General features: G+C 41.2%; 2 protein-coding genes across 2 annotated transcripts; one reads left to right on the top strand and one right to left on the bottom strand.

Moving 5' to 3' along the window:
* Nucleotides 1-701: 701 nt before the first annotated feature.
* On the bottom strand, nucleotides 702-2830 carry LOC131676389 (mucin-2-like). Its single transcript, XM_058955460.1, has one exon. It carries the CDS (start codon nucleotides 2786-2788, stop codon nucleotides 956-958), a length of 1833 nt encoding a protein of 610 aa, XP_058811443.1. The 5' UTR covers nucleotides 2789-2830; the 3' UTR covers nucleotides 702-955.
* A 20565-nt stretch (nucleotides 2831-23395) lies between these two features.
* On the top strand, nucleotides 23396-24890 carry LOC131676377 (protein AAR2 homolog). Its single transcript, XM_058955449.1, has 2 exons — nucleotides 23396-24055; nucleotides 24109-24890. Exons 1-2 carry the CDS (start codon nucleotides 23664-23666, stop codon nucleotides 24863-24865), a joined length of 1149 nt encoding a protein of 382 aa, XP_058811432.1. The 5' UTR covers nucleotides 23396-23663; the 3' UTR covers nucleotides 24866-24890.
* Nucleotides 24891-25392: the final 502 nt, after the last annotated feature.

Below are 25392 nucleotides of genomic sequence, written 5' to 3'. Positions count from 1 at the left end.
TTCAGTCTATTGGCATCGACGTTTTCTAGAACCACAATTACAATTCTAGAACCACCAATCAATGACAAATAAATACGTTCTGAGTCAATTTATGATCACTGGCGGCTCCAGGGGGAGGCACGGGGGGCACGTGCCCCCCCCCCTTTTCAACCAGAAAAATTTCCATCCTTAGTGGCTTCCTTAAGGAACATATTAAAACATTTCTGCGCTTGATTTGAGAAATTCTTTGCCACGCACAACGCATGCATTTCCAACCTTCAACCTTTCATTTTCCAAATCGGGATCAGATACATTTTCCAAGAAGGCGCCCCCCCCCTTTTACCATCCGGCTCGAGCCGCCTATGTTTATGATGAAACATGTTAAGCTTCACGGTTAAAATGTCAAATTTGATATTACGACACCTTGTTTATCAACTCCTGAAAAATATGGAGCAGCCCACGTATTACTGAGTCGCCAAGACTCAAATGTGGGCTACATGCGGATACTACACTGCTATTCAAACATTCGAGGAAATGGTATTTGGGATATTAGAATTCAATATAATACCAGCCACATCGGCTGATGACATCAGATGTAGTAACTTTCAGGGTAATAGGGTATTACACCATGTCCTTACGAAAATCGGAGATTTTATGAAAATACTAAATAGCAATGTCATAAAATTCCAAACAATGCAATGATTTACAGAAAAAGAAACATATTAGAGGGAGCGTTTATTTCAATAAAACTTAATACACTTAAACCAACAGATTCGGAAGAAGATTCAACATGTTAGAACAATTTAAGCATATTTCATATATAATATAAACTCTATTAGGTTAAATTATAAACCACCTAATTTCTCAATGCCTCGACAAACAAACAATGTGATCTAAAGTATTACTATTCGTGTAGAATCGTGCATATAGGTTTTTCAGTTGAATACTGCTTAAGCAGAAAGTTTTTCAGCAAGTGTCAACCTGTGCAACTGAAGGAAGGCGAGCATCGTTCTTCAGTTGGACTGAATAAGGATCCTGCTGGACATTTGAAGACATACTTCAAAAATCTTCCGTCAGCCGTTTTCATGCATTGTATGTAGGTTTCACAGGTCGACGCCGATAAGTTGGGGAAACGTCCATTGGAACTGCAGATGAAGGGACCTGGAGTTGTCGGTGCTTCAGTTGTAGAGATTTGCACCTGGGGACATACATAGCTCGCGGAGCAACGTTGTTCTGCTGGATTGAAGAAAGATTCCACAGGGCATTTGAACGTGTATTCTAGAAAGATTCCTGTTGCACTTTGGATACAATACTTGTAGGTTTGGCAGCCGGGTTGCACAGGATTTGGATGACGTCCAGCAGAAGTACACACAAATTCCTCGGGAAAAGTGGTCGATACTATGGTTGAGGTTGGTACCAGTGTAGTAGTTGCAGGTATGGTTGTGGTTATTAATTCTGGTGCAATGGTGGTCAAAACTGTTGTAGTTGTTGCTGCCAGTGTAGTGGTTGTCAGCAGCGATGTTTTGTGAATTTCGGTAGTCGTCGATGAAGGAGCCTGATTTGGACATATATAGGATGAGGAAGCAACGCATGTTTTCGAATCCCATGAAAAAATGGTTGTTTCCGGACATCTAGCGATCATTGCAACTAGGTACCCGTCCGATCCTATTATGCATATGTAGTACGATGTGCAATCTGGTGAATTTTTATTGGGAAACGAACCATCATCCATGCATTCATAGTCAATACTTGTAGGCGTTGTAGTAACGATTACAGATGGTGTTGTTGTTTCATTCGGTTCCGGAGTTGTATTGGGGCACGTGAACAAATGCTTCATCACACATTTGTTTTCATCCCAGGAAAATATTGTGGATTGCGGACAATCAGTCAAAATACCAATAAGTGCTCCAGATATATCCGGTGTGCAGAGATAGTACGAACTACATTCAGGAGATTCTTTATGTGGATACCGACCAATGCCTGGACATTTATATCCATCATCGGGCGTGATATCTATAGTGGTTGAAGATGCCTCAGTAGATCCAACTGTTGTGGCTGGACATTGATATTGTGCTGTTTTAACACACTTTTTGTCTTCTGGTGAGAATACTGTCGTAGGTGGACATTGAGTTAAAATTGCCTGAAAACTCCCGTCAACATTTGCTGTACATAGATAGTAATCTCTACAATCGGTAGAATCTGGGTTTGCGTATCGACCAGCTGCAGAACACACGAACCCGTTTGGATAACTTGTATCCGGTAGATCAGTTGTTGTTGTTGGAACAGTTACAGTAGTTGTCACAGAAATAGGACACGTATAGGAAAGGTCATTCATACATTTTTTTGTATCCCATGAAAATATTGTGTTAATGGGACATGTTATTGAAATACCCACTAATTCGTTGTTACCATTGACAGTGCATGCGTAGTATGATCTACAGTCGAGCGATGTTGAATCAGGAAATCGTCCAGGCGATGGGCACTCAAATGACTCTGCTGTACCTGGATCATCGACTGGAGGCTCACCTGGAACTTCAGTGCAGTCAAAACTACCTTCCAATTCACATCGCTGTTTAGTATCAGAAAACTGTTCCCCAACAGGGCATTCATATTTGATAGCATACAAACTACCGTTGGAATCTTCTATACAGTAATTGAATTCTTTGCAATTATTCGTATGTACAGCGAAAAATCCTCCACTGCTACAAACTGAATCAACAGCATTGCAGTTAACGATAGTTATGATTAAGATGCAACACCCAAATATCACTAACAGGTACGCCATTTTAGATAAGCAGTAAACTAACATACGATCGTGAAATTCGAGTCTGATTTGCAACCTCGTTCGAAATTAAAATCTAACTGATGTCGTTTCCGCTCTCGTGGTATCTTTTAAACACGATGTGCTTAATTTGATAAGATTATTGCTGCAATAAAATATACAGTATCCTCTTTTTTGTCGAATACCATATGAACATTGTTGATAATGATGTATGAAAGCAACCACTGCGCTTGTCAGACTCATTGCCGATGTGAGATCTTTGAACAAGAATCAGCCCAGTACGTTTACGTTTCCCCGTGCAATTTGCGCTGGAGCGATTCTTTCGATGCATAAACGTGGGTATTGTATGGATCGAATAATTTTCGCAGGGTCATATTTTTGCTGGTCTTACTCATCCATCGACTAGACTAAAGGCGGCGTAGCCTTTTGTGTTCGGCAGTTTCGTAAGTTTTATTGTTTAGATGAATTCGCGGCGTTTTGCGATAACGTTTATGAAGCCGTACTGTTCAAATACCTCCGACAATACAGTAATCTCCAATGATTCGTAATTTATTTTCCGGACACATTTCCTGTTGTTCACAGTGTATAAATGTTCGGTAGCTTCCCAATCTACTACGTCGAATTTCAAAACTTTGCGATGTGGTAGATATGAGGAAACCAGTTTTGCATTCAAATTGCAACCTTTGGGTCAAATTGCTAACAGCGGAAAAATCCTTTATTGATCTCATTACCAAAGGTGCCAACAATTTCATTGACCAACTGGTCTACTATCAATGAATGGCGCTTGAATTGGTATAAATATCTTATCTTCATTTTTCAGAAACAGTATAATACCGAAAGCAGTAGCATGGCCTTCTGGCGCCCTTGGCGGAGTCTCTATTTGGCGCCCCTTTGGTGTTTACATTGGCTTTCATTTTCTGTTCGACATTCGAACAATAATTAAGTGTGTATGCATAAGCCGAAATATGCCGATGAAACATTGGGAAAAATTGACACACGGATCAATTTTAAACCAATTTTATTTTCAGAATATGATTAACTTTTCTAACAAGACACGAAAGCTAATGTTGAGAAAATCATCCAAATGTTACGCAAACAATCAAAATTTTCAGTTTTGTGAAAATTAAAAAGATAAGTTCACTGCAGATTTATGTGCAATATTATCATTCGAAACAAGGTGTTTGAAGGCGATGAATGTACCATTTTGCGAAAAAAAAATGTGAAGGCAGTTTACGCGAGATGTTAGACATCAGATGGAGCATTTTTTCGGGAGACTGCGCGTGCAGGTTAGTTCTATCAGCAGATGATTTATTCGAAAATTTCAGCCGTCTCTATAATACAGCAATCCGAAGAATTTATTTCAATAATTGTTTCTTCAACAAATGTTAAATTTATTTTCGCTGGCAGAAAAATTGTTAAAAGCACCGAAAACCGAATTTCCAAACGATTCAATCGAAGCTCGATCGTTGTAAACTTTCGCTCATTTCATGTAAATGTAAATCTTGAACTAAATATTCGTGAAATCAGGTATTTGAAGGCGGCTAGATTTCGAAAGAACTGACGCAGAAATATTCAGTCGTGGCATATAACTCTAAAGTTCGCCCAGATGAGGGACCATTCATAAATTGCGTTACTCATAAATTGCCCAAAATTGACTCCCCTCTCCCCTATGTAACAAATTGTCAAATATTTCTCTATTACATTACGTAACAAATCCCTCAATTTTTTTTCTTCAGTAAAAAAAAGTTACGTGACTTTCTTGCTTACTCCCCCTCCCACATATGTCACAACATGTCACAATTTCTCGTAATCAAAACGGCACACTCTTTCGCGGTACAACCGAAAAGTCAGACGCTCCTTCGACATGGGTTGCACTGAATACAAGCAAATGGACCTTTGTTGCAATAAGGACCGGTGTTGCAAATGTGCAGAGAATCATGCACACAGAAGAAAATATTGGTAAAAGTAAGAGTGTTCCGCTCTTAGCAAAAAACAACCAACGCCAACTATTAGGTTGAAAGTAAAACTTTTAAATTAATCAAGAATAATAATCATAGTAACAGTTTTCCTTTTAAGCAAATGAAGAATAGTACTCAAAACAAAAGTTTTATATTTAAACTAAGAGTATGCGTTGGTTGTTTTTTGCTAAGAGTGAAAAACTTATTTTTAGCAACATTTTTGCCTTTCTCAATAGAAAGGTATTGCAATTGTTCTGAAAACCGACTTTTTAACGGAGGCCCGGAGGGCCGAGTGACATATACCATTTGATTCAGTTCGTCGAGTTCGGCAAATGTCTGTGTGTATGTATGTGTGTTTTTTATTAAGATTAAAAAAGCTTCAAAAGTCTGGTCTGTAGTGTATTGGCACTGTGTGGGACTCACGACTCACGTTCGTGCCTAACCACTAAAAACATTCCTTACTTTTTACGCCCTTCTTCCCCAGGGAACTACGTCATCGTATTACTTCGTGGGGGTTCGTTGCGCTTTCGTCGCACCTCTTTCTGCTGCTCTATCTGAGAGCCTCGCTTGGTTCATGGAGTAGCACGACCTATGAGCTTTGATTTATCTCTCGATTCCTCTTCTGCTTCTTGTCTCCATCCATTACGTCGCCGTTTATTTCTCGTCCCTGTGGTGAGCCGTTTAGGTGCTGATTCCCTGAGACATTTAGCTCATGTTTCCGTGAGTCATTCAGCTCCCGGCCTTATCACGATCCGCTTGGATAGCGCTCAACGGTGAACTCATCCTACTCCGACCGATATTTCCCCGACGGAGGAATTTCCCCCGACACCGATACCCGCTTTCTTGAGCCATTTAGATCTACTAAAATCTTCCAGCTTTACCGCTTATCCTACTCCGATTGAGAGTTACCCGACAACGGAATTTCTTTCGTTACCGGTGTTTGTTTCGTGAGCCAATTAGCTCCCCTTTTCGTCACGATTCTGTCGGGTAGTCCACGGCGCCGAATCTACCCTATCGTGAATTCCCGACCCGGCAGACCGATACCGATGTACGTTTCTGTGAGCCATTAAGCTCCCCGCCTCGTCTACTCGGTCTAGTCCCCGACGGTGGATCAGCAGGCATATAGGCCGATACGATGCTGGATCTTGGTGGTTTCCCTGATTTTGGCAGCAACACCAGCTTCTGGATCTTCCATCTATCCGGGAAGTAGCCATCGTCCAGGCATTTCTGTAGGACTACCCTGAACATGTCCGGAAACGCCAGGATCGCAGTCTTCAGTGCTACGTTGGGGATACCATCCGGTCCGGGAGCTTTCTTCGCTTTCAGCCCTTTTGCCACTATAAAGAGCTCGTCGTTGGAAACCCGATTGTCACCTGCATTTCGACCATCTGCATCAGCGCACGGTTTAGGCGGCCATGCGGTTGGGTCGTGCTTCGGGAAAAGGCCCTCCACGATAATTTTCAGCTTGTCGCTGCACATTTCGACTGGCGTCATTGGACCCTTGATCCTGGTCATAACGATACGGTAAGCATTGCCCCAGGGGTTAGCGTCTACTTCTCTGCACAGCTCCTTATAGCAGGTGGACTTGCTTAGCACAATCTCACGTTTAAAAGCGGCCCCTTTTTTCTCTGACTGCCTCAGATCTTGCTCTCTGAACGTGTCTTCTGGCTTTTAGGCAAGTAGGCCGGAGGATGCTTAGCCTTTCGTTCCACCAGTACGCCGGACGCCGGTAGTTCCTTGGCTCCATTTTCCTCGGCATTGTTATATCGCATGCCCTAGCTATTGTTTCCGACAGCTCATCGGCAGTCGGAATTGGATTGACGCTGTCAGCACGAAGTGCTTCCACAAAAAGGTCCTTGTCGAATTTCTTTATATTCCACTTCCGCTCGCCAGTCCTCACTCTCGGTGTCACCGTACGATTTCGCCGACCAATGGTGTAGTGGATAGCTTGGTGACCACTATGTGTGTACTTCTCACTAACTCGCCAATTCATGTCATCTATCAGCGACGCGCTGCAGAATGTTACGTTAAAGATGGATTCCCGACCGTCTTTACGGAATGTGCTACCGAAACCTTCGTTGCACAGCTTTACGTCCAGCTTCGCCAGTGCTTCCAATAGGCTGTAACCTCGTGCATTGGTCAGCCTGCTACCCCACTCCACGGCTCAAGCGTTGAAATCTCCTCCTAAAACAACCGGCGTTCGCCCGACTAACGAGTCGGTTAATGCGTCCAGTATCCGGTTGTATTGCTCTGGTGTCCACCGTGGAGGATCATAATAGCTACACACGAATACGCCGTTTATCCTGGCGATCACGAAACCTTCGTGTGTGCTATCCACCACTTCTTGAACAGGGAAACCGCCTATCACTTGGATTGCCGCCATCCCTGCACTATCCACCACCCAGTTACTATTATCGGGAGGGACACGATACGGCTCTGCAATAATTGCAACGTCGCATTTAATTTCTGTTGTTGACTGCCACAACAGTTGCTGTGCAATGTCACAATGATTGAGATTGAGCTGGGTAACCTCCATCATTATTGGCCTGCCTTCGCCTTTTTGTACTCTGGGCATAAGAAGCCTCCCGTCATGTGGTCTTTTCCGCCCTTATTTGTGCAGAGCAAGCACTTCGGTTGCTCCCCATATTTTCTGCACAGATCAGATCTGTGCGGGCCTCTACAGTTTCTTGCCTGATGGCCGAAACCCAGGCACCTGAAACACCTCTCCATTTGTTTAGTGGCTCTATGGATCAATCACAACGAGCACACCGACCACCCCATTTTGATCTTACCGGTCGACATAAGCTTGTTGGCTGCGGTTGGCGATAAGCGTATCACTGCTGTCCGTGTGCCACTGTACGTCTTCCTCAATCTTATTGATATCCGCTTCCTCTCCAGGTTTCCTTGCTCTATTAGCGCGCTTTTCACTTCGTCTTCCGTTGTGATCTCGTCCAGATTCCTACACTCGACCACTGCTTCCTGAACTAATGCTCTCACAGTCGCTTCTCCTTCTGCCACGAGTTCCCGGTAGGCCGAGCTCTTGATCAATGGATCTTTTTTCAGCTCGAACAGCATTTCGCCTTTCTGAGTACGCCTGGTTCTTATAACGTTCTTCCTCAGCTCCTTCAACTTGGGATCCTCTCTCACCCTTTTGAGGATCGCAGCGTACGTCACGCCTTCATTTACTTTGACGACTAGAGCGTCCCCTCTGCTTCTGCTGTCGTAGCCGAAGGTCTTTTTTCTTCTTTTCCTTCTTTTCTTTCTACTTTTTCTTCCTCTCTTCTGCGGTTTATACGGTACGCCATTCACTCTGCGATTGTCGGCTTTTTCGCTGTCATTCACCGGCCTTCTTCGGTTCTTCCTCCTCTCCTGGCGTTTCCCTTATTCTGTTCACAGAACGAGAATACCGGTCGCCATTCTGTGTCTCATAGGCTTCTGCTTCTTCTATCGCTGTGGACTTCAGCGCCTTTTCGGCGTTTTCAGCTCGCTCTAGTATGTTCGCATTCGGCTGCTGCTACGGCGGATTTGATGGTAATCACTAGATCCTTGATCTGTCCGTGCACGTTACCCTTGCTTTTCACGAATTCGTAGAGTTCTTCAATTTTTTGCCTCAACTTTGTCACTTTAGGTAACCCAGACTGCTGGTCTTCTTGGGTAACGCTTGGTTTCGGTGTGCGTACCTGAAATCCTAGCTTACCTTGGCGTCCAGTTGGTGTGTCGCCGCTCGCGCTCTGTATGGACTCGCTAGGGTGCTCTCGCTGCTGCTGCTGTTGCGGTTGCACTTGCTGTTGCACTTGTTCGTTATGCTGGGTCGGTGACCTCGCTAGCCCACCTTTTGGCGAACGGGTTCACCACAGTTGCTCCGTTAGAATTTTTCTTGTTTTTGTTGATTTTGTCTTCTTGCATGCTTTTTGAGTCCCAACTCCAAGCCGCTATCTACGCCCGTAATAAGTAGCCACCTCACATGATCCCATGGTTACCTTTGCGAGCAGTGAGGTCGCATGCAAGGGTTGACTTCATGGGGTACGTTCAGAGCCGGATCGGCGCTAGTCAGGAGCCTTCAACTGATCCTACTTGCATCAGCTAAGGTGGCGGGTTTCGAAACAAACGCTCTTTGCACTTTTCATGCGAACCACCGCTCTTATCTTTCAGAATAAGCCTCTTCACTCCGATGCGTGTTGCTCCCACACGTATATTCTACGCCATGGCTGCACGCCACAAAGAGTATAAATAAAGAGGCTCTTTAGTGTGTATCTTGGTCCCACGCACACGCAAGTAGAGAAGGGAACCAAAAAACATTTTCAAAACGTTCTTCCGATCAAACTTTATCTGAATTGTAGTTTGACTCGCCTTCCTACCTGCTTTCCAGTGAGGGGAGGCACAAAAAAGTGGCTCTTCAAGGTGACTCTGTGAACGAAATTGTGCAGCTCTTGGTGCACAGATCTTACTCTTTTTCGTTTTCAAGTTTCTCTTTGTGCGGTCGTTATGCACATCGCAGTGTTTTTGTGCTGCTCTATTTTTAATCGGTGTATTTCGCTCTTTGTGGCTCATTGTGTGAGCAGATAACAAGGCTGTTACCCATCCTTACTAGGGTAGTGGAATGGCGTGACTGTCGGTCAGTAGATAATTTCGATGAAATCCTTATTCACATCCGTGTTCTGCCACCAGTATGCCGTAATTAGGATCTTACTGGTGTCGATCCTAATTTGCCGGTTGGCACTCCCGTTGGGCAAGGGTGCTTTATGCTTAAGTCTTGGGTAAAACCTTAGCGGAAGCGGCACCGACTCGCTTCGTCGGAGCAGCATTCGGATTTATATGGCTTTTTCTAGAGGTTTGGCAGAGCCCAACATTGCAATGCATTGCCTTGCCCCATCATATCCTAGCAAGACTCCCCAACTCGCAGTAGGTCCGAGGGGGGGGGGGGGGTTCGTTAAGCCCCTGAACTTCTGTCCTCCTGTCCCTGCTGCCCCCTGTATGTTTGTGTGGCGGTGTGTTTGTGTACGCGAACACAATCTCAATCACTTTTCAGAGATGGCTGAATCGATTTTCACAAACTTAGTCCCAAATGAAAGATACATCGTTCCCATAGGTTATCGAATTTCTAATTGATCCGACTTCCGGTTCGGGAATTACAGGGTGATGAGTACGATCACGCAGAAAATGTCGATTTTAATAAATTTTGCAATGAATGTATAATCACAGACTAACAGACATACCACTCAAAACCAAAGCTTCGCCCGCTTTAACGGTCATTTTAAATATATTTGTAGTTGGGACTGTGGCCACATTTGAAATTATGGCGCCACTGACATATGAACAAGCATACGGGTGATAGACCACTAGTGAAAAATTGTTCCCAAACCTGAGGGGTAACCCACCAGTAAATGAGTGTTTGGGACTGTGAATAAAAGGTGGAGCTAGTGTTCTGGGAAAATTGTCGGATCGATGCTTTTTGAGGGAATTCCCTCATAGTGTTATGTCTGTTGGTCTGTGGTATAATGGTGAAAAATTTTCCAAAATGTGACCACAACTGCTTCGATTTGTAGTACTAGGTCACTAACAGCCATTCAAAGCCTTTTTGGTCACATTGGCCACCATCATCGGTTCCAGAAGCCCCGGCGGAAGTATCCAAATTCAGAATAACAGTCACATCGGTTTCTCGGAGATGGCTAGACCGAATCAACCAAACTTTGTCTCAAATGAAAGATGTTGCGTCCCCGTAAATGGCTATTAAATTTTATCCCGAACCGACTTCCGGTTCCGGAGCTACGGGTTGTGGCGTGCGATCACATAGCAAATTGTGATTCAAACCGATACTCCGATGAAAGCAAAAAAGGTAAAAATTTTCGCTAAAATGTCTCTTAAACAACTTAAATTTGCAGTTCTAGGTCACCGACGGCCAAGCAAACTTTCGTTGACTACATTGACCACCATAGACGGTTCCGGAAGTACAAGGGAAAAGCGGCCATCTTTCAAAACTAGCAAACTCATATCACTTTCTCGGAAATGGTTAGGCCGATTTTCACAAACTTAGTCCCAAATGATAGCCATATTATCCCCACAGATGTCTATAAAATTTCGCACGAATCGCCTATATGGTTCATGAAATATAGACTGAACCGTCCGGTCACACATGAAATTCCCATATAAGCCGGAACTCAAATTTTTTTCAAAGGGGGGATCCCATGAAATTTCAGAAATCGTATTCGTATTTTTGATGCCAAATATCTTTAAAATTCATTTTAAAATTTAAATTTTTTTATAAAGTTCGACTTTTTGGGACTTCGCCGATTTCGCACCTTTTTCAGTTCAATATTACCGTGGCTGTTTTTTTCTTTTACAAAATTTTAGAACTCGAATAATGATTTCTTTTCCTGTATATAGTTGTCATGTGATGTATAATAATAAAATGTAATATATGCATTTAAAAGCTTTTAATGAATATAAACAACGCACACATTCTCATGTTCATGATTGAGAAAGGCACAATTGCACCGCTAGGTGGATTAAAACAGGTTTTTCAATTTAATATTATTGTGGCTGTTTTTTCTTTTACAAAGTTTTAGAATTCGAATAATGATTTCTTTTCTATAATAAAATATAATAAAAATGTAATATCTACATTTGGAAGTAGAGGTGTGCGCCGCGCCGCCGATTTCAGGTAATGGTAGGCGGCGCGCAGGCGTCACGCCGATGTGCCTGCTATTTTTACATGCAATAGTCGGCGCGGCGCGGCGGCGGCGGCGTGGCGCACACCTCTATTTGGAAGGTTATAATTGTAGCATACGCCGTATGATCTCAAGTCAAAAAGAATAACGCATTGTAACGTGACTAATGCGAAAGGTAATAAAAGACGGCCGGACCGTCACTTGTTCTAGTACCCTCATACGAAGCAGTTCAGTTTTATCTTACGCTAAATAAGAAAGGAGAGAAATCCATGCTTTTCCCTGGTTCCCTTTGTGTTAAGGTGATTTTCCCGGAATTCTCCGTTTTAGACCTTCCTTGCTGAATTAGAGTAAGTATGGTACTTCAAAGTGGCGACGAGGGTTAAACGAAAAAAACGCAAATTAAAGGTATAGTACAGCCCTTTTACCTGCTTGGGCACCATTTTATTTAGTTCGCGGGGGCTTGCTTGCTTTCGCCTAGAATCCGAAAAATATAGGGTGAATATCCGAAAAATAAATGCTAATTCAAAAAAAAAACTGATAAAAATTTATTCTTCAATTATAAAATACGTCATCATAGTGGCGTCGGTTTTTATTATTTGGCAGGCAAACAAAGACAAACATCGTGCACAATAAAACTCTATTGTTTAACTTTTGTACTGCCTTTGTTTAAACAATATTAGTAATTCTTTTGTTTTCGCAGCAGCTCCGTACTTTTTTCTCTGGCCAATATTTGATCGTGCTTTGATCGTGGATCTGGAGAACCAGGATTGAATACGGTGGTGGGAAAAAGTAACGTTGCGTAGAATCGGCAAAGGTTGGCGGTAATTTTTCGGACAGCGTGATTGCAAGCATACAGCAGCATAAAGTGGTGAGAAGTATTGACAAGTGGAAAGCATACAAGTGGTGAGAAGTATTGACGGGTGAGTCGTTATTTTTATTTATTTTCAAACTTTTATGCATGTAAATTAGCATTTTTTTGTGAAATAACTGGGAATTTTGCTTTTACCGTTTGTCTAAAAATACAATAACAGAGATAATGGCGCACTTGAGCATGACGTCATCAATAGAGCCTTATCGCAGAGGTACTCCATTTGCTGATTGGATCGACAGGCTAGAGTTTTGCTTTGTAACAAATAATGTTGAGGATGATCTAAAAAAGCGCATTTCATCACTCTAGCCGGTCCTCTCGTGTATGCAGAATTAAAATTACAGTACCCGGTTGGGAATTTTAACGATGTGTCATATACCGATATGATCAAAAAACTTAAAAATAGATTTGATAAAAAGCCATCTAGTTTGGTACAGCGGTGGAAATTTTCAAATAGGGTTCAACAACCTGATGAGCCGCTGGAAGACTATGTTTTATCCGTCAAATTACAAGCAGAATTTTGTGCTTTCGGTACATTTAAGCATCAAGCGATCCGAGACCGTATTATTTCGGGTATTAGGGACGCTAATCTTCAAGAAAAGATCCTTAATGAGGACGAGGAATTAAGCGCGGAGGCAACCGAAAAAATTATTATGACGTGGGAGATGGCGAAAAACAACGCCAAATCCTTATGAATCGAAAACAAAACGGAATTATTCGCTTCCATGAATTCTATAAGACGTCCTAAGGCATTAGTATTGGAGAAACTTGCAGCCACATTGGAGTCTGCTAGAGCTGTAAATCAACCGGGATCATCCAGGGTACCGGTAAGAAACAGATTAGGGTTTAGGCCCTATCCTCGAACTAATAACTTCAACGCAAATTATAAAAAAAGTGAATAAACGGAATGGCGTAGAGAACATGACGCCAGTGGCGTAGTAGCGGGGGGGGTTTTGGGGACGAAACCCCCCCCCCCGAAATATTTTGGAGAAATTTGAAAAAATTGAATATGTTAAACAAAAATATGCCTAATATTTAAAATGAAATTCTCAAAGTTTCATTTGCAAAAGTTATCTTGTGAAAATATTTCCTTGTAGTGAAAATTCGCTGCAGACTCGACACCTACCTGTCGGCACGTTGTGGAGGCCAGCCCGACCTCCGAGGACTATAACAAGCGAGGAGCTAGGAGCTTAATGGTTCACGAAACGGATATCGCTACCGAGAGAAATTTCGCCACATTCTGTAGTCCTTGACTGACGACGTACATGGACTGGAGAGTGTGAGAGAAGTATCCCCATAGAGACCACCAGGCGATTCGCTACCGCATCGGCCAATAGAACCCTGCTGCAGCACGAAGAAGGACGTTGTTGAGTTACTTCGGCGAACAACGGAATCAAGTACGTTGATAGGCTGATCTAACAAGACAATGTCACGAAAACTAAGGTCATGCAGTAGACGGCGCATGGGGTAACTAGGCCGAAAACCTGGACAAAATTATTTTCTGCTGTTCTATATATTATTTTGCAATTATAATTCAAGAGAAGCTTAAATATTTGATCTTGAGCACATTTTTCATAAAAAATCCACTTAACAGTGTGAAATTTGTTTTCTTCTAATATTTCTTCAAAAACTCAACCTAAACGAAACCATTGTGAATGGTAGCTATAGTAACATTAGTAGGACGATTTTCTAACAAATATAATTTTCTAAATTATATTTGTACATTGGAGACAATACATAAATTACCTTGTTTTATTGATGACCATTCCAAAACTTGTTATGTTATCTGTGAATATTTACGGCTTTCTCAGTCAATTTAGCTTGAGCAAACGAATTGTTTTTAAAACTGCCCGACGTTTCGACCGTATTTAGCGGCCTTTTTCAAAGAAAACTAAAATAATAGTTAATTATGAGTGAATAGGTAAAGCATAGTAAAAACATATATGAAAAAGTACGAAACAAAAACAAAATTGCAGTGCTGTGTCGTTTTTGTCGTAGTCGCTGATTGCCAACGGTGGCAGGTTGGGTGTTTTTGCACTGACCGAAATGGTTGTGGAGATGACGATTTTGTGCTGAAAAAACACTTTCAGTTTATCAACTATGAACAAAAATAAAAAAAAAACTTGTTTCGGAAGTGCTACTTTATACTAAAGAAAAGTGTGTAACGTTAACATTCCTCGATGACTCTTTGTTCCTCATCTACAAGTTCTACCGCTGGTTTGAAAAGGTGAGGAGGGAGGGAGGTGAGGGTTTTTCATCGAAAATTTATGACTATTACAAACGGTAAACAATTTACGAAACTGATAGAAATCTTAGCAGGCGATTCAGTTAAATAATACTTATAGTTTCTTATAATGTTTTATAAAAAGCACCAAAATTATGTAAAAACTACAATTTTTAAATTGCTCTCAAACCAACGGTCGGACGCGGTCGGATGAGTATCCACCTGCGATGGACTGACAATAGCCGATAGTTTCGAATGCTTTCAACCTTTTATCTTAATTTGACTTAATTTGATAACTTTTTCAATTGCGTAATAGTACTAAAATCATAAAACAAACATTTACCGTTATTTGCCAAAACAAAATAGTTTGATTTTTTTTAATTTCGATATTTCCAGCATTAGAGAAGTTAGAATAGGTCATTATCAGGCGGGCTCAGAGCGCAATATCGGAGAATGAGAAAGAAGCGCAAGCGACGTATCTAGAAGGTAGGGACTCTTTAAAACGGGAGATCAAGCTTAGCAAGCCAATTGCCATAAGTAGCTGTGCTGAGAAATAAACGCCAATCCCTGGGGGATGCGTACTGATTCGTCATGACGAAGACGAGGGTCCGTCGACATCAGCTGAAATATGCCCGGGTAAGCTAAAGATAATCGTTGAGGGTCTCTTCCCGAATCACGATTCAACTACCTGGTCACCGACACCGTACGGCGAAGAAGAAGGAGGCAACACAGTCGAGTGGCAAGTGACTAACGACGAGCTCAAAGAAGCGTCGATGTGACTAAAATCAAAGAAAACCCCCGTTCCGGATGGAATACCAACCGTGGCGCTGAAAGCTGCGACCATGGCATATCCGGACATGTTCAGGATGCTACTGCTGAAGTCTCTGGACGATGGTAATCCCCGAAATGAGGAAGGTGCAGAATCTGATATTGCTGCCAAAGTCAGGGAAGTCACCGGGCCATCCAGCCCCGAATAGACCAATGCCGCAGCGTGGCATAAAAGAATGAGCCAGATCCTGAAGAGCTACTTCCAGAGTAGAGCACTGCTGTACCAGACGAACAAAAGGGCAGAAGGCACTGCGAGTCGCAGCGGGCGTTACTCAGGGCTCCATTCTCTGTCCAACACTTTGGAATGGGATGTACGATGCACTGATAATATAAATTCGTGAATATAATGAATCATGCAATGCACGAATTCATTCGTCGTTTTCTGCAACGAAGTATTTTCGTGCATTGTAAATAGTAAGTTTCGTTCATTTTATGAACAAGAATGGCCGTATGGTGAACGAAAGCTTTCGTAAATTTTACACATTTAATGTACACTGCACGAATGTTATCGTTGCTAACGACATTATTTTTCGTGAATGATATGAAATGTTTTGTTTATTTTAATAAACATTTGTGAACGATTTCGTTGGTCGCACGAAATCTTTTCGTTTATCTTAGAAAAGTTTTCGTATTTATTAGCCTCTTATAGTTTTCAGTCGATCTTTTGGGATCGAAGTTTGACAATATCGTTTTTTTATTTAAAAAAATCGATGTGGCCAAATCGATTTTATTGTAGTACGAAGGAAATGGCCGCTTGATGAACGAAAGTTTTCGTAAATTTTACTTATTTAGTTTACGTTGCACGAAAGTTATCGACATTATTTTTCGTAAAAGAAACGAAATGTTTCGTTTATTTCAATAAACGTTTATGTATATTACAAACGATTTCGTTGGTCGCATTCGATCTTTTAGGATCGATGTTTGACAGCACCGATATTGCCCCGGCAGAGAAAAACTCAAAATAATTCATAAAAAATCAACGAGCAGTTCGCGACGGGTCAACTAATTCTGTACTGCTCCAGATTCTGAATCAACTGGAAGCGAAAGAGGTTCAGGAAATCTGCCTGCAACCGGCGGACACGGATACGACTACTAAATAGTCAGACAATAACAATTATCTGATGTATAGCAACAATTGCTCCATATTGCTCTTTTGATGTGGACGGTTTGACGAATGGTGCTCGTAAATATTATACAGATATTCGTATATAACAGCGAACTACTCGTTCGCTGAATGAAGCTGTTTCGTAATAAGCCAACGAAAATCATTTCGCGGTTTTCACGAAAAACTCGCAATAAAAAATAAAAGTGTTTCGATAGAACTACGAACGATTCATCATATGTAGGAAAAATTCGTATATTTTATGAAAGTTGTTTGTACGAAATTAATTCCTAGCGATTTACGAATATATTCTATCAGTGTGGGGTCTTAACACTGCGGCTACCCAGGAAAGTGAAGATCGTTGGTTTCGTGGACGATGTGTCACTAACGGTGAGACACTTGAAGAAATGGAGGTGTCGGCGACGGACACAATCTATGCGATCGAGAGCTGGATGAACAGGTCAAGCTGCAAATGGCTCACTACAAGACGGATTTGTTGTTGGACAGCAACTGCAAAGCGGTTCAGCGGATACAGATCACCATCGAAGGGCATGTGAATGCATCGAAGCGTGCACTGAAACAATTGGGAGTGATAATCGACGACTGATTGAGCTTTAACAACCACACTGATTACACATGCGAAATGTCGGGTCTTTATCTAGTGTTTCATCGATACTGCGATATGAGGCTCCTGCTTGGGGTGCGGCGCTGAAAACCAAGTGAAACCGCGAAAAGCTGTACTGGACGCTTCGACTGCTGGTCGTATGAGTTGCGATTGCGTACCGGAGCCAGTATGCCTTGACGCCGAGATGATCCCCATCCAAGTCCCCATCTGTATTACCCTGACGGAGGATATCAAGAGCTACTATCAATGAAACGTCAGAAACGTGAGGAAGATGATGAGTATCGATTCGATGGTGACGTAGCAGCAGGAATGGGATAATACGGAGAAAGGAAAGTGGACCTACCGGCTCATCCAAACCTGTCGACGTGGGTCAATAGAAAGCACGGAGAGATGACCTTCCACCTGAAACAGCTCCTACCGAGCCACGGCTGCTTAAGGAGTATCTTCATCGGTGTGGGTACACAACGTCAACACTGTGCCTGGAGTGTGTGAACATCGAGGAGACACCGGAGCGTCTTTGAATGTCCGAGTTTGGAAGTCTTTGAATGTCCGAGGAGAGTCTTTGAATGTCCGAGGTTTGAAGTGACGTGCAGGGAGCTACTTAAAACGGGAGGACCGGACATCAACCCGAATAATGTAGCCTACAGAATGACAAGCCTCGTAAAGACGTGTAACGCAGTAAACAGAGATATGATGTTGATCAGTGATTCCCACCCTGGGGTCTGCGAAGTCATTGCTGGGAGTCCGCGAAGAAAAATATATTTTCCGAGTGCATATTGAAATTTCAAGTCTTTTTTTATTCATTTCGTTTATTTGATAGGCACAAATGCGTTAGCTTGGCGGTGCCAAATTATTTTGTTTTTACATTTTGGATATTTTAAAACTAGGAGGTTACAATGTTGAAATATTTTTTTTATAAAAGAGAAAAATTTTAAGCTATCTTAAGACTAGAAATAAGATTCTATATACAAAAATTTCAAATCTTGTTTCCTAACAAATTGAAAATAACATATTGATAGCATACAAAATTGATGTTTATCTGTGGGGGTCCGCAGCAACCCAGTGTGATATCTAAGGGGTCCGTGGTACGAAAAAGGTTGAGAACCGTTGATGTAGATCATGACCGTCTTACAGCGGAATGGACATCGAACAACGGTTTCGGGAGAGCAATCACCGCCAGGGAACTCTCCGCAGGTATAAGCTAGATCCACCGACGAGGACTAGTCGAGTAGACTGCAACAGAGCAGCGAGTATGAGTCGTCGAAACGCCAGCGAACCGGACGTCACGCTCCACTCGGAATGAATAGCCAGAACGACCACGGCGCCCCACCGGTTATTCCGATAGAAAAATAGCGAAATCGATATTGGGAAAACTTTTTTCGCCAGGGAACTCTCCGTTAGCGTAAGTTAGATTCGCCGCCTAGACTGAGTAGACAGCGACGAAACACCACAGAACTTCTCTCGCCGGGGAATTCTCTGTCGGAGTAGGTCAGGTCCATCGTCGGGGACCAGACCGAGTTGTTCGCGAACAAGTCGAGGACTGAATGGACCATCAAGGAAGTAGTGCTAAATGGCCCAAGAAGAGAACTAAATGGTTTAAAGGAGTTGCGGTGCTAAATGGCACCGGTTACGGAGCCAAATGGCTCAAGAAGTTGTAGTACTGAAACCAAATAAGAATTGGTATCGGGAGAACTTCTTTCGTCTGGGACCTCTTCGTCAGCTTACAGTCAGATTCACCGCCGGGAACGAGACCGCGTAGACCGCGACAATACACCACAGTCGCGCCGGAGCTCCAGCAAACCCCTACTTTACCGGAATCGCCGAACTGACAGCACCTGGCTGGTTGGCTCGAACTTCTCTCGCCGGGGAACTTTTCGTCGGAGTAGGCTACATCTATCGTCGGGGACTAGACCGAGTAGTTCGCGAACCAGTCGGAAGCTCAACGAGGAAGTGGTACTGAATGGCACAAGGGAACTGAAGGGCTCAGTAAATTAGACAGTCTGAAGTTTGCCGCCCAGATTGTCCTCGTAGGGGAAGAGCATTAATTCTATACCAACAACCAGCTTTCCTATCTTGACTACCCAAACCCGTTCCCTGAGTTGGTTTTTGAACATTTTTTCCTGCTCACAAAGTTTTTGAACATTTTTTCATATATATACAAAAAAAATTCATATCCCCCCCCGAAAAATTTTCTTACTACGCCACTGCATGACGCGATAAAAAAAGATTATTCCCAATTTATTTGTGATTTTTGTGGCCAGAAAGGCCATATTAAAAAAATGCTTCAAATTAAAAAAATTTCATCGGGACACAGTGAAGTTTGTAGATTCGTGGAACAAACCTGGGCCCAGCACTGACCGGAACCTGAGCGAAATTCGCTCAGCGAATTGTTCGATAAGATGCGGGCAGACGACGTTGAAAGCGAAGATGATGGCAAAGGTGATATTCAATGTATGTTAGTGTCGTCTATAAATAAGATTAATAACCCTTGCTTGCTAAATATAATCATGGAGAACAAACCTCTTCAGATGGAAGTTGATTGTGGTACATCCGTAACGGTTATGGGAAAACAACAATTTGATTTAAATTTTGCGAATCCTCTAAAAAAATCTGATAAGAAATTGTTAGTGGTGAATGGGGACAAACTTAAAATACTGGGAGAAGCAAAGGTTTCAGTTACAATTGGAGAAAAACGAGCTTACTTGACATTAATTGTACTAATAATTTTATACCTTTATTGGGACGTGACGGCTTGGATATTTTTTTTGCTAATTGGAGGAATTTTTTTACAAACTCGATGGAAATAAATAATATTAATATTAGGCAAGATAATGCCATGGTTAGAGAAATAAAACGAAAATATTCCGAGGTGTTTATCAAAGATTTTACATCACCAATCGTAGGGTTTGAAGCGGATCTCGTGCTTAAGAGCGCAGAACCAATTTTCAAAAAAGCTCATAGTGTCCCGTATCGGTTGAAAGACAGCGTATTGAATTACTTGGAGAAACTAGAAAATGAAAAGGTTATTACTCCAATTAAAACGAGTGAATGGGCATCGCCAATAGTGATTGTTATAAAAAAATAATACGATTAGATTGGTTATTGACTGTAAAGTCTCCATCAACAAACTATCGGTGCCCAATACTTACCCTTTACCTGTGGCACAGGATTTGTTTGTGGGCTTGGCAGGGTGTAAGATATTTTGCGCTTTAGATTTAGAAGGCGCTTACACCCAATTGTCTTTATCAGAAAAATCAAAAAAATTCATGGTAATCAATACTATTAAAGGATTATACACCTATAATAGATTACCGCAAAGGGCTTCATCAAGTGTCTCAATTTTCCAACAAGTAATGGACCAAGTTTTGCAAGGAATAGAAAATGTTTTTGTTTATTTGGATGATGTTCTAATTGCAGGTAAAGACCTACAAGATTGCAAAGAAAAAATAGAGTTAGTTCAACTAAATTATCCGCCGCAAACATAAAGGTAAATTGGGAGAAATGTAAGTTTTTCGTTATAATTTGGTGGTGATTACCTAGTATACTGTTAAGTATATGTGAGTAGATAATGAATCCGAAAATAAGCATTATTTTTAATTTGATATTAGGCAATTAAGGGCGATTAAATGGCGCGTTCTGTGGGCGATTTATGGGCGGGTTGGGCGTCAAAAAATGACGGTGGCAAATCGCCCAAATGTTGCATTTGAAATAGCCCCCTAATTTGCCAGCAATTTGCTTGCAAATTGAAAGGCAATTAGCGCATCCGAGTTGGCAAATAGCTCCCGTTAGCCAGCAACTTGCCCTTTTTGACTGGGACTTTGTTCGACGTTTTGCTGAAAGTAGTGCAAATTTTTTGTAGGGTTTTGGCCAGCTCCTGGCAACCCTATACCAACATATGACAGCGACCTACATATATGGGGCGTTATAGCTATAAAGCCCCAAACAAAGAATTTTGCTCGGCGATATGCACAATATTGAAGCATTCCAAACGACGTTTTGCATCTTGCGGGATGATTAAATACCATATCATTCAGAAAATCAGCACTTAGTAACCAAATACAGCTTTCAATGATTCGATCCAAAATTATTGTTTTGATTTTCATGGTAGTGATGCCGGCTGTACAGAGACGCCATTCTTGACAAGCGGCTGGTTTTGGCGTCTTACACGCAAAGAAAAATACATTACACGCAACGCAAAATACATTATGAATTTCTATTTTGATGGAAAGAAATGCAATTAATTTCGCTGATTTTTAAAACTGCATCACAAGTGATCTGCCTATAGTTCGGAATCCTGAATGGAGTCAGTATTGATTCCAACTCAAATGCAACAACCGATCTGAAACCGATTGAGTCGGAATCGGTTGTTGCATTTGAGTTGGAATCCATACTGACTCCATTCCGAAAACCGGTTCCGGAAGGAGTTTAACTGGGTAATAAGTGCGAAAGCGACGCACAACTCAAAAGTACCTAAATTTACGTTAAAAGAACTTATTCTGTAGGTTGTTTTATTCTTGAGTGTATTGTGGTTATCACTGGAAATTAGCAAAAATAGCGAAAAAACAAGATAGCGACAAGATTGCGAAACCGCCATTTTTAAGATTTAACCTTTTCAATTCCGCGAGGCTACAAAAATGTAATTTGAATTGATTTTTATATGAAAAACTTAGGAGGATGCAAAGGAATCGAGATAGGAATCAAAAAGGCACACTAAACAATAAATTAAATGGGTACCAAAAACTAGTAACAAATCATTTCCGATTTTCGCTCAACAGCTGTTAAAGGGTGAATAAATCCATGAACTCCATATCAACATTTAAATAGGGCTAATAAGATTTGTAAACAAACTTTTGTTTTGCTGATTTCTCCTAATTTGTTATCACTTCAACACAGAAAACATTTTAAATTGATTCTACCAAGGGCAAAGATGTTGATTCATGTGTATTTTTCATAAAATTCAACTCTGTAGCGGAAAAATGAGCGAAATAAGTTTGTTTACAAAAGTCTCATTAGCCCTTTTGAAGAATTCGACATAGATTTTTCATTAGGGCTTAAATCGCAAATGTAAATAAACTGCGTTTTCGCTATTACGACATTATGCAACAAAAATACTACAAGATTGAGGTAAAAATTAGTTAAAATGGTTTTAGTTCTATGTATAATTAAAGAAAACAAAACGGCGAAACATGCATTTTCTTCGAGATTTCGACTTAGGCCCTTCTTCTCATATGGAATATAAAGGCCAAACTTACATTTTTAGACAGAAGCGGGCGTACGGTTATTATTCACAAATAAAAGAATAAACGGCGGTTCTGTTATATAAATGATAAGCAATATTCACTATGATCATGTCTACTCGATAGTTGTTGCACATAAACATTCGAATATTTCGATATTTTCATAAAATTTGATGAAAAGATTCACGCGCCCTTTCTTTTACATTGGGTTTCTATGCGCCCATTTGCTGAGCCCTATTAAAAAGTATACTGTCAAGCTCGCCCATTTACCCAGCCCTACCCAGCAAGACAGAGTCAGTTTAGCCCATTTACCGCGCCCTTCTGAAAATTATGAACACGGTTTAGCCCTTCCGCAAATGGTGGTTGCTGAAGGGCGAAATCACGACTGGGATGCAAATTGGGCGTAAGCATTTTTTTAGTTTCTACCCACTAAAAGCACATAGGAATTGAATTTTTTGTTATATTGTCATAAGGTTTAACGAAAAATGCTTCCGGAAAAACACGGTCATAAAGTAATTTATACCTACAATAAAGACTACATTTAGAAAACCTTCGCCGAATATTGAAACTGATTTTTCTCCATTTGAGTACATTGCGACTTAGGCCCTAATCGAAGACTCCACATCAAGAAGACTGATATCTCTTTCCTTCCCCCATACAAACGAGAAGCGACAGAGGTTACAGCGCCTCTATTGGAAGAAGGGAGGAAGCTTTATGTAAAAATGTATGGAAAGTACCACCTTTACCCGCAAGTGGCGTTGCTGTTACTGTCTCCGGATTCTGGACAGAGTTGCCAGTCTTCTTGATATGGAGTCTTCGCCCTAATGAAAGATCTGTGTCGAATTACTATTGAACTGTCAATTTATGACCGTCCGATACCTGACCAACAGAGCCTATATATTGCTAGATGTTTGTTCTAAACTGGGCGAATGGAGCCAACAGGGCATATTTTCGATTCCTTCGCTATTTTGAATTGATATGATCACATGCTAATCTTTGGTGAAAAGCACAATAAACAAAAATGACATAAACTTCTCAATTGTGGCAACACTGCTTCCTTGTCCTCTTTGTTTACTGCTGCTGATCAGATGTTTATAGAAAATCCTGAGTGCATATAAGGAGAGTGACGACACTGTCAAAATTGGAACAATAATTATTATTATTTGTCAGTGTCATTCCAAACGAGTCAAATTCATGTATTTTGATAGGTCGTTTGTTCGTTTGGAATATCACTGACGGATAATCATGACAGTTGTCTTCACTCTCCTTACATACACTCTGAGAAAATCTGTCTTTCGAGTGTTTACATGGGAAGTTAGTGAAGTTTAACTGTTATTCAGTAAAATTTGATAGTAACAGTAATATTCTATTTAAAGTAATTTATATTACAAAATGTCAACAAGCAAACAGATAATATCTGAAAGTTTGTCATTGACAACCATGTCACCGGAAACGGCACTGAAGCTATTTGAAAACTGTGCTGTTCTGATAATTGCCGGGGTACCTCCCGGGACCGAGTTTGGAATAGATCTTAAAAGTTTTTACGTTGGTGAAGATTTCCGCGGAGTTAAAATGATTCCGGAAGGTGTGCATGTCATTTACTGCTCTTCGCGTGGACCCTATGGCGATATGGCTCCAAGAGTTGGTTTCACGCATTTCTTTAAACGTGGTGAGATAGTAATTCGTGAATGGGATAACAATACAGAAGAATTACGTCACAGAGTCCATAAGGGCATTATAGACGAAACGGACAATATCAAAAGGAATCTTCGAAATCTAGACAGGTAAATAAACTTCATTGTTAATATCTACCTCTCATATGTGTTTTAAATTTCAGATACTTGGCTCCATACGATTATGACACGCTTGTGAAATGGAGCAATCTAACTGCTAACATTACAGAAGAAACCGTTCGAAGACTTTCACCAGATAACGGGATAGTGCGCAATTCGATAGAGCTCCTTTCATGTGCTGATGCCGACCGGCCCAGAGGAGCCAACACATCTCTTGAACCGACTTCTACAAGATTAACAAAGATTCGTTCATGGATGGACGAGGAAGAGTTACTTCCAAAATTAAAAGCTATTCCAGGAACTATACCTAAGTTTACATGCCTCCCTCCACGATGCCCGAAGAATGCCCCTCCATCAGAAATATCCAAACATTACATAGATTCGATAGCAGCTGTTGAGCTGCTTTTGCAGGGTTGCGAAAAAGAAATTTACGAAGAAATAGAATTTACCTTTATTTTATTTCTTTGTTGTCATTCAATAGAAGCATTGAGCCATTGGAGAAACATTTTGCTTCTGTTGAGTAATTCCGAAAAAGCTGCCGAAAAATTTAGTGGCTTCTTTAGAAAATATTCCACGGTACTGCAACATCAGCTTCCCGAGCTTCCACTCGAACTCATGGAACAGAATCAGAATAATACAGTGTATTTGGATGTAAGACGATTAGTTTTAAATTGCTACCAGGCAGGACTTACATCAGCGGCTCGGCAATTGGAGAAAAGCATAAACGAAACATTGTTATGGAAGTTTGAAAATTTATTCGAGGAAGATCCAGACGAGATGCCTACGGTGGTAGAGCTATAAATAAAAAGATATGCAATTAAAAGTAGACCAGTTAGTTTTTTTGGTTTTATTTTCTACATAATTCTACTCATTAAAGGAAAAATATTTTTATATTTTCAGTGCACTATCGGTTATATCGATTATCGGTTCGGAGTCGATTGCTTTAGAGTATTTCAAAAATTATATCGTTTTTTTCCTATTATGTATTGCAGTCTATCAGTCCTCTTATGAAGGTCCAGAGAGCGTAGAAGCACAGGTAGAAAAGAATGAAAATTCCATATCAACTTTTGAATAGGGCTAATAAGATTTGTAAACAAACTTATGTTTTGCTGATTTCTCTTATTTTTTCAACACAGAAAACGTTTGAAATTGATTCTACCAAGGGTAAAGATGTTGATTCATGTGTATTTTTCATGAAATGTATCTCGGCAGCGTAATAATGAGCGAAATAAGTTTGTTTATACAATAATCTCATTAGCCCTTATGAAGAATTAATATTGAATTGATCATATTCAGCCTTGAGATGGGCGGGTATTGGATTTTTCGTA

The sequence above is a fragment of the Topomyia yanbarensis genome, chromosome 1, assembly GCF_030247195.1.
Source record: "Topomyia yanbarensis strain Yona2022 chromosome 1, ASM3024719v1, whole genome shotgun sequence".
NCBI lineage: Eukaryota > Metazoa > Arthropoda > Insecta > Diptera > Culicidae > Topomyia > Topomyia yanbarensis.
The sequence above is the reverse complement of the archived record's forward strand: the minus strand, read 5'-3'. Positions and strand labels throughout refer to the sequence as shown.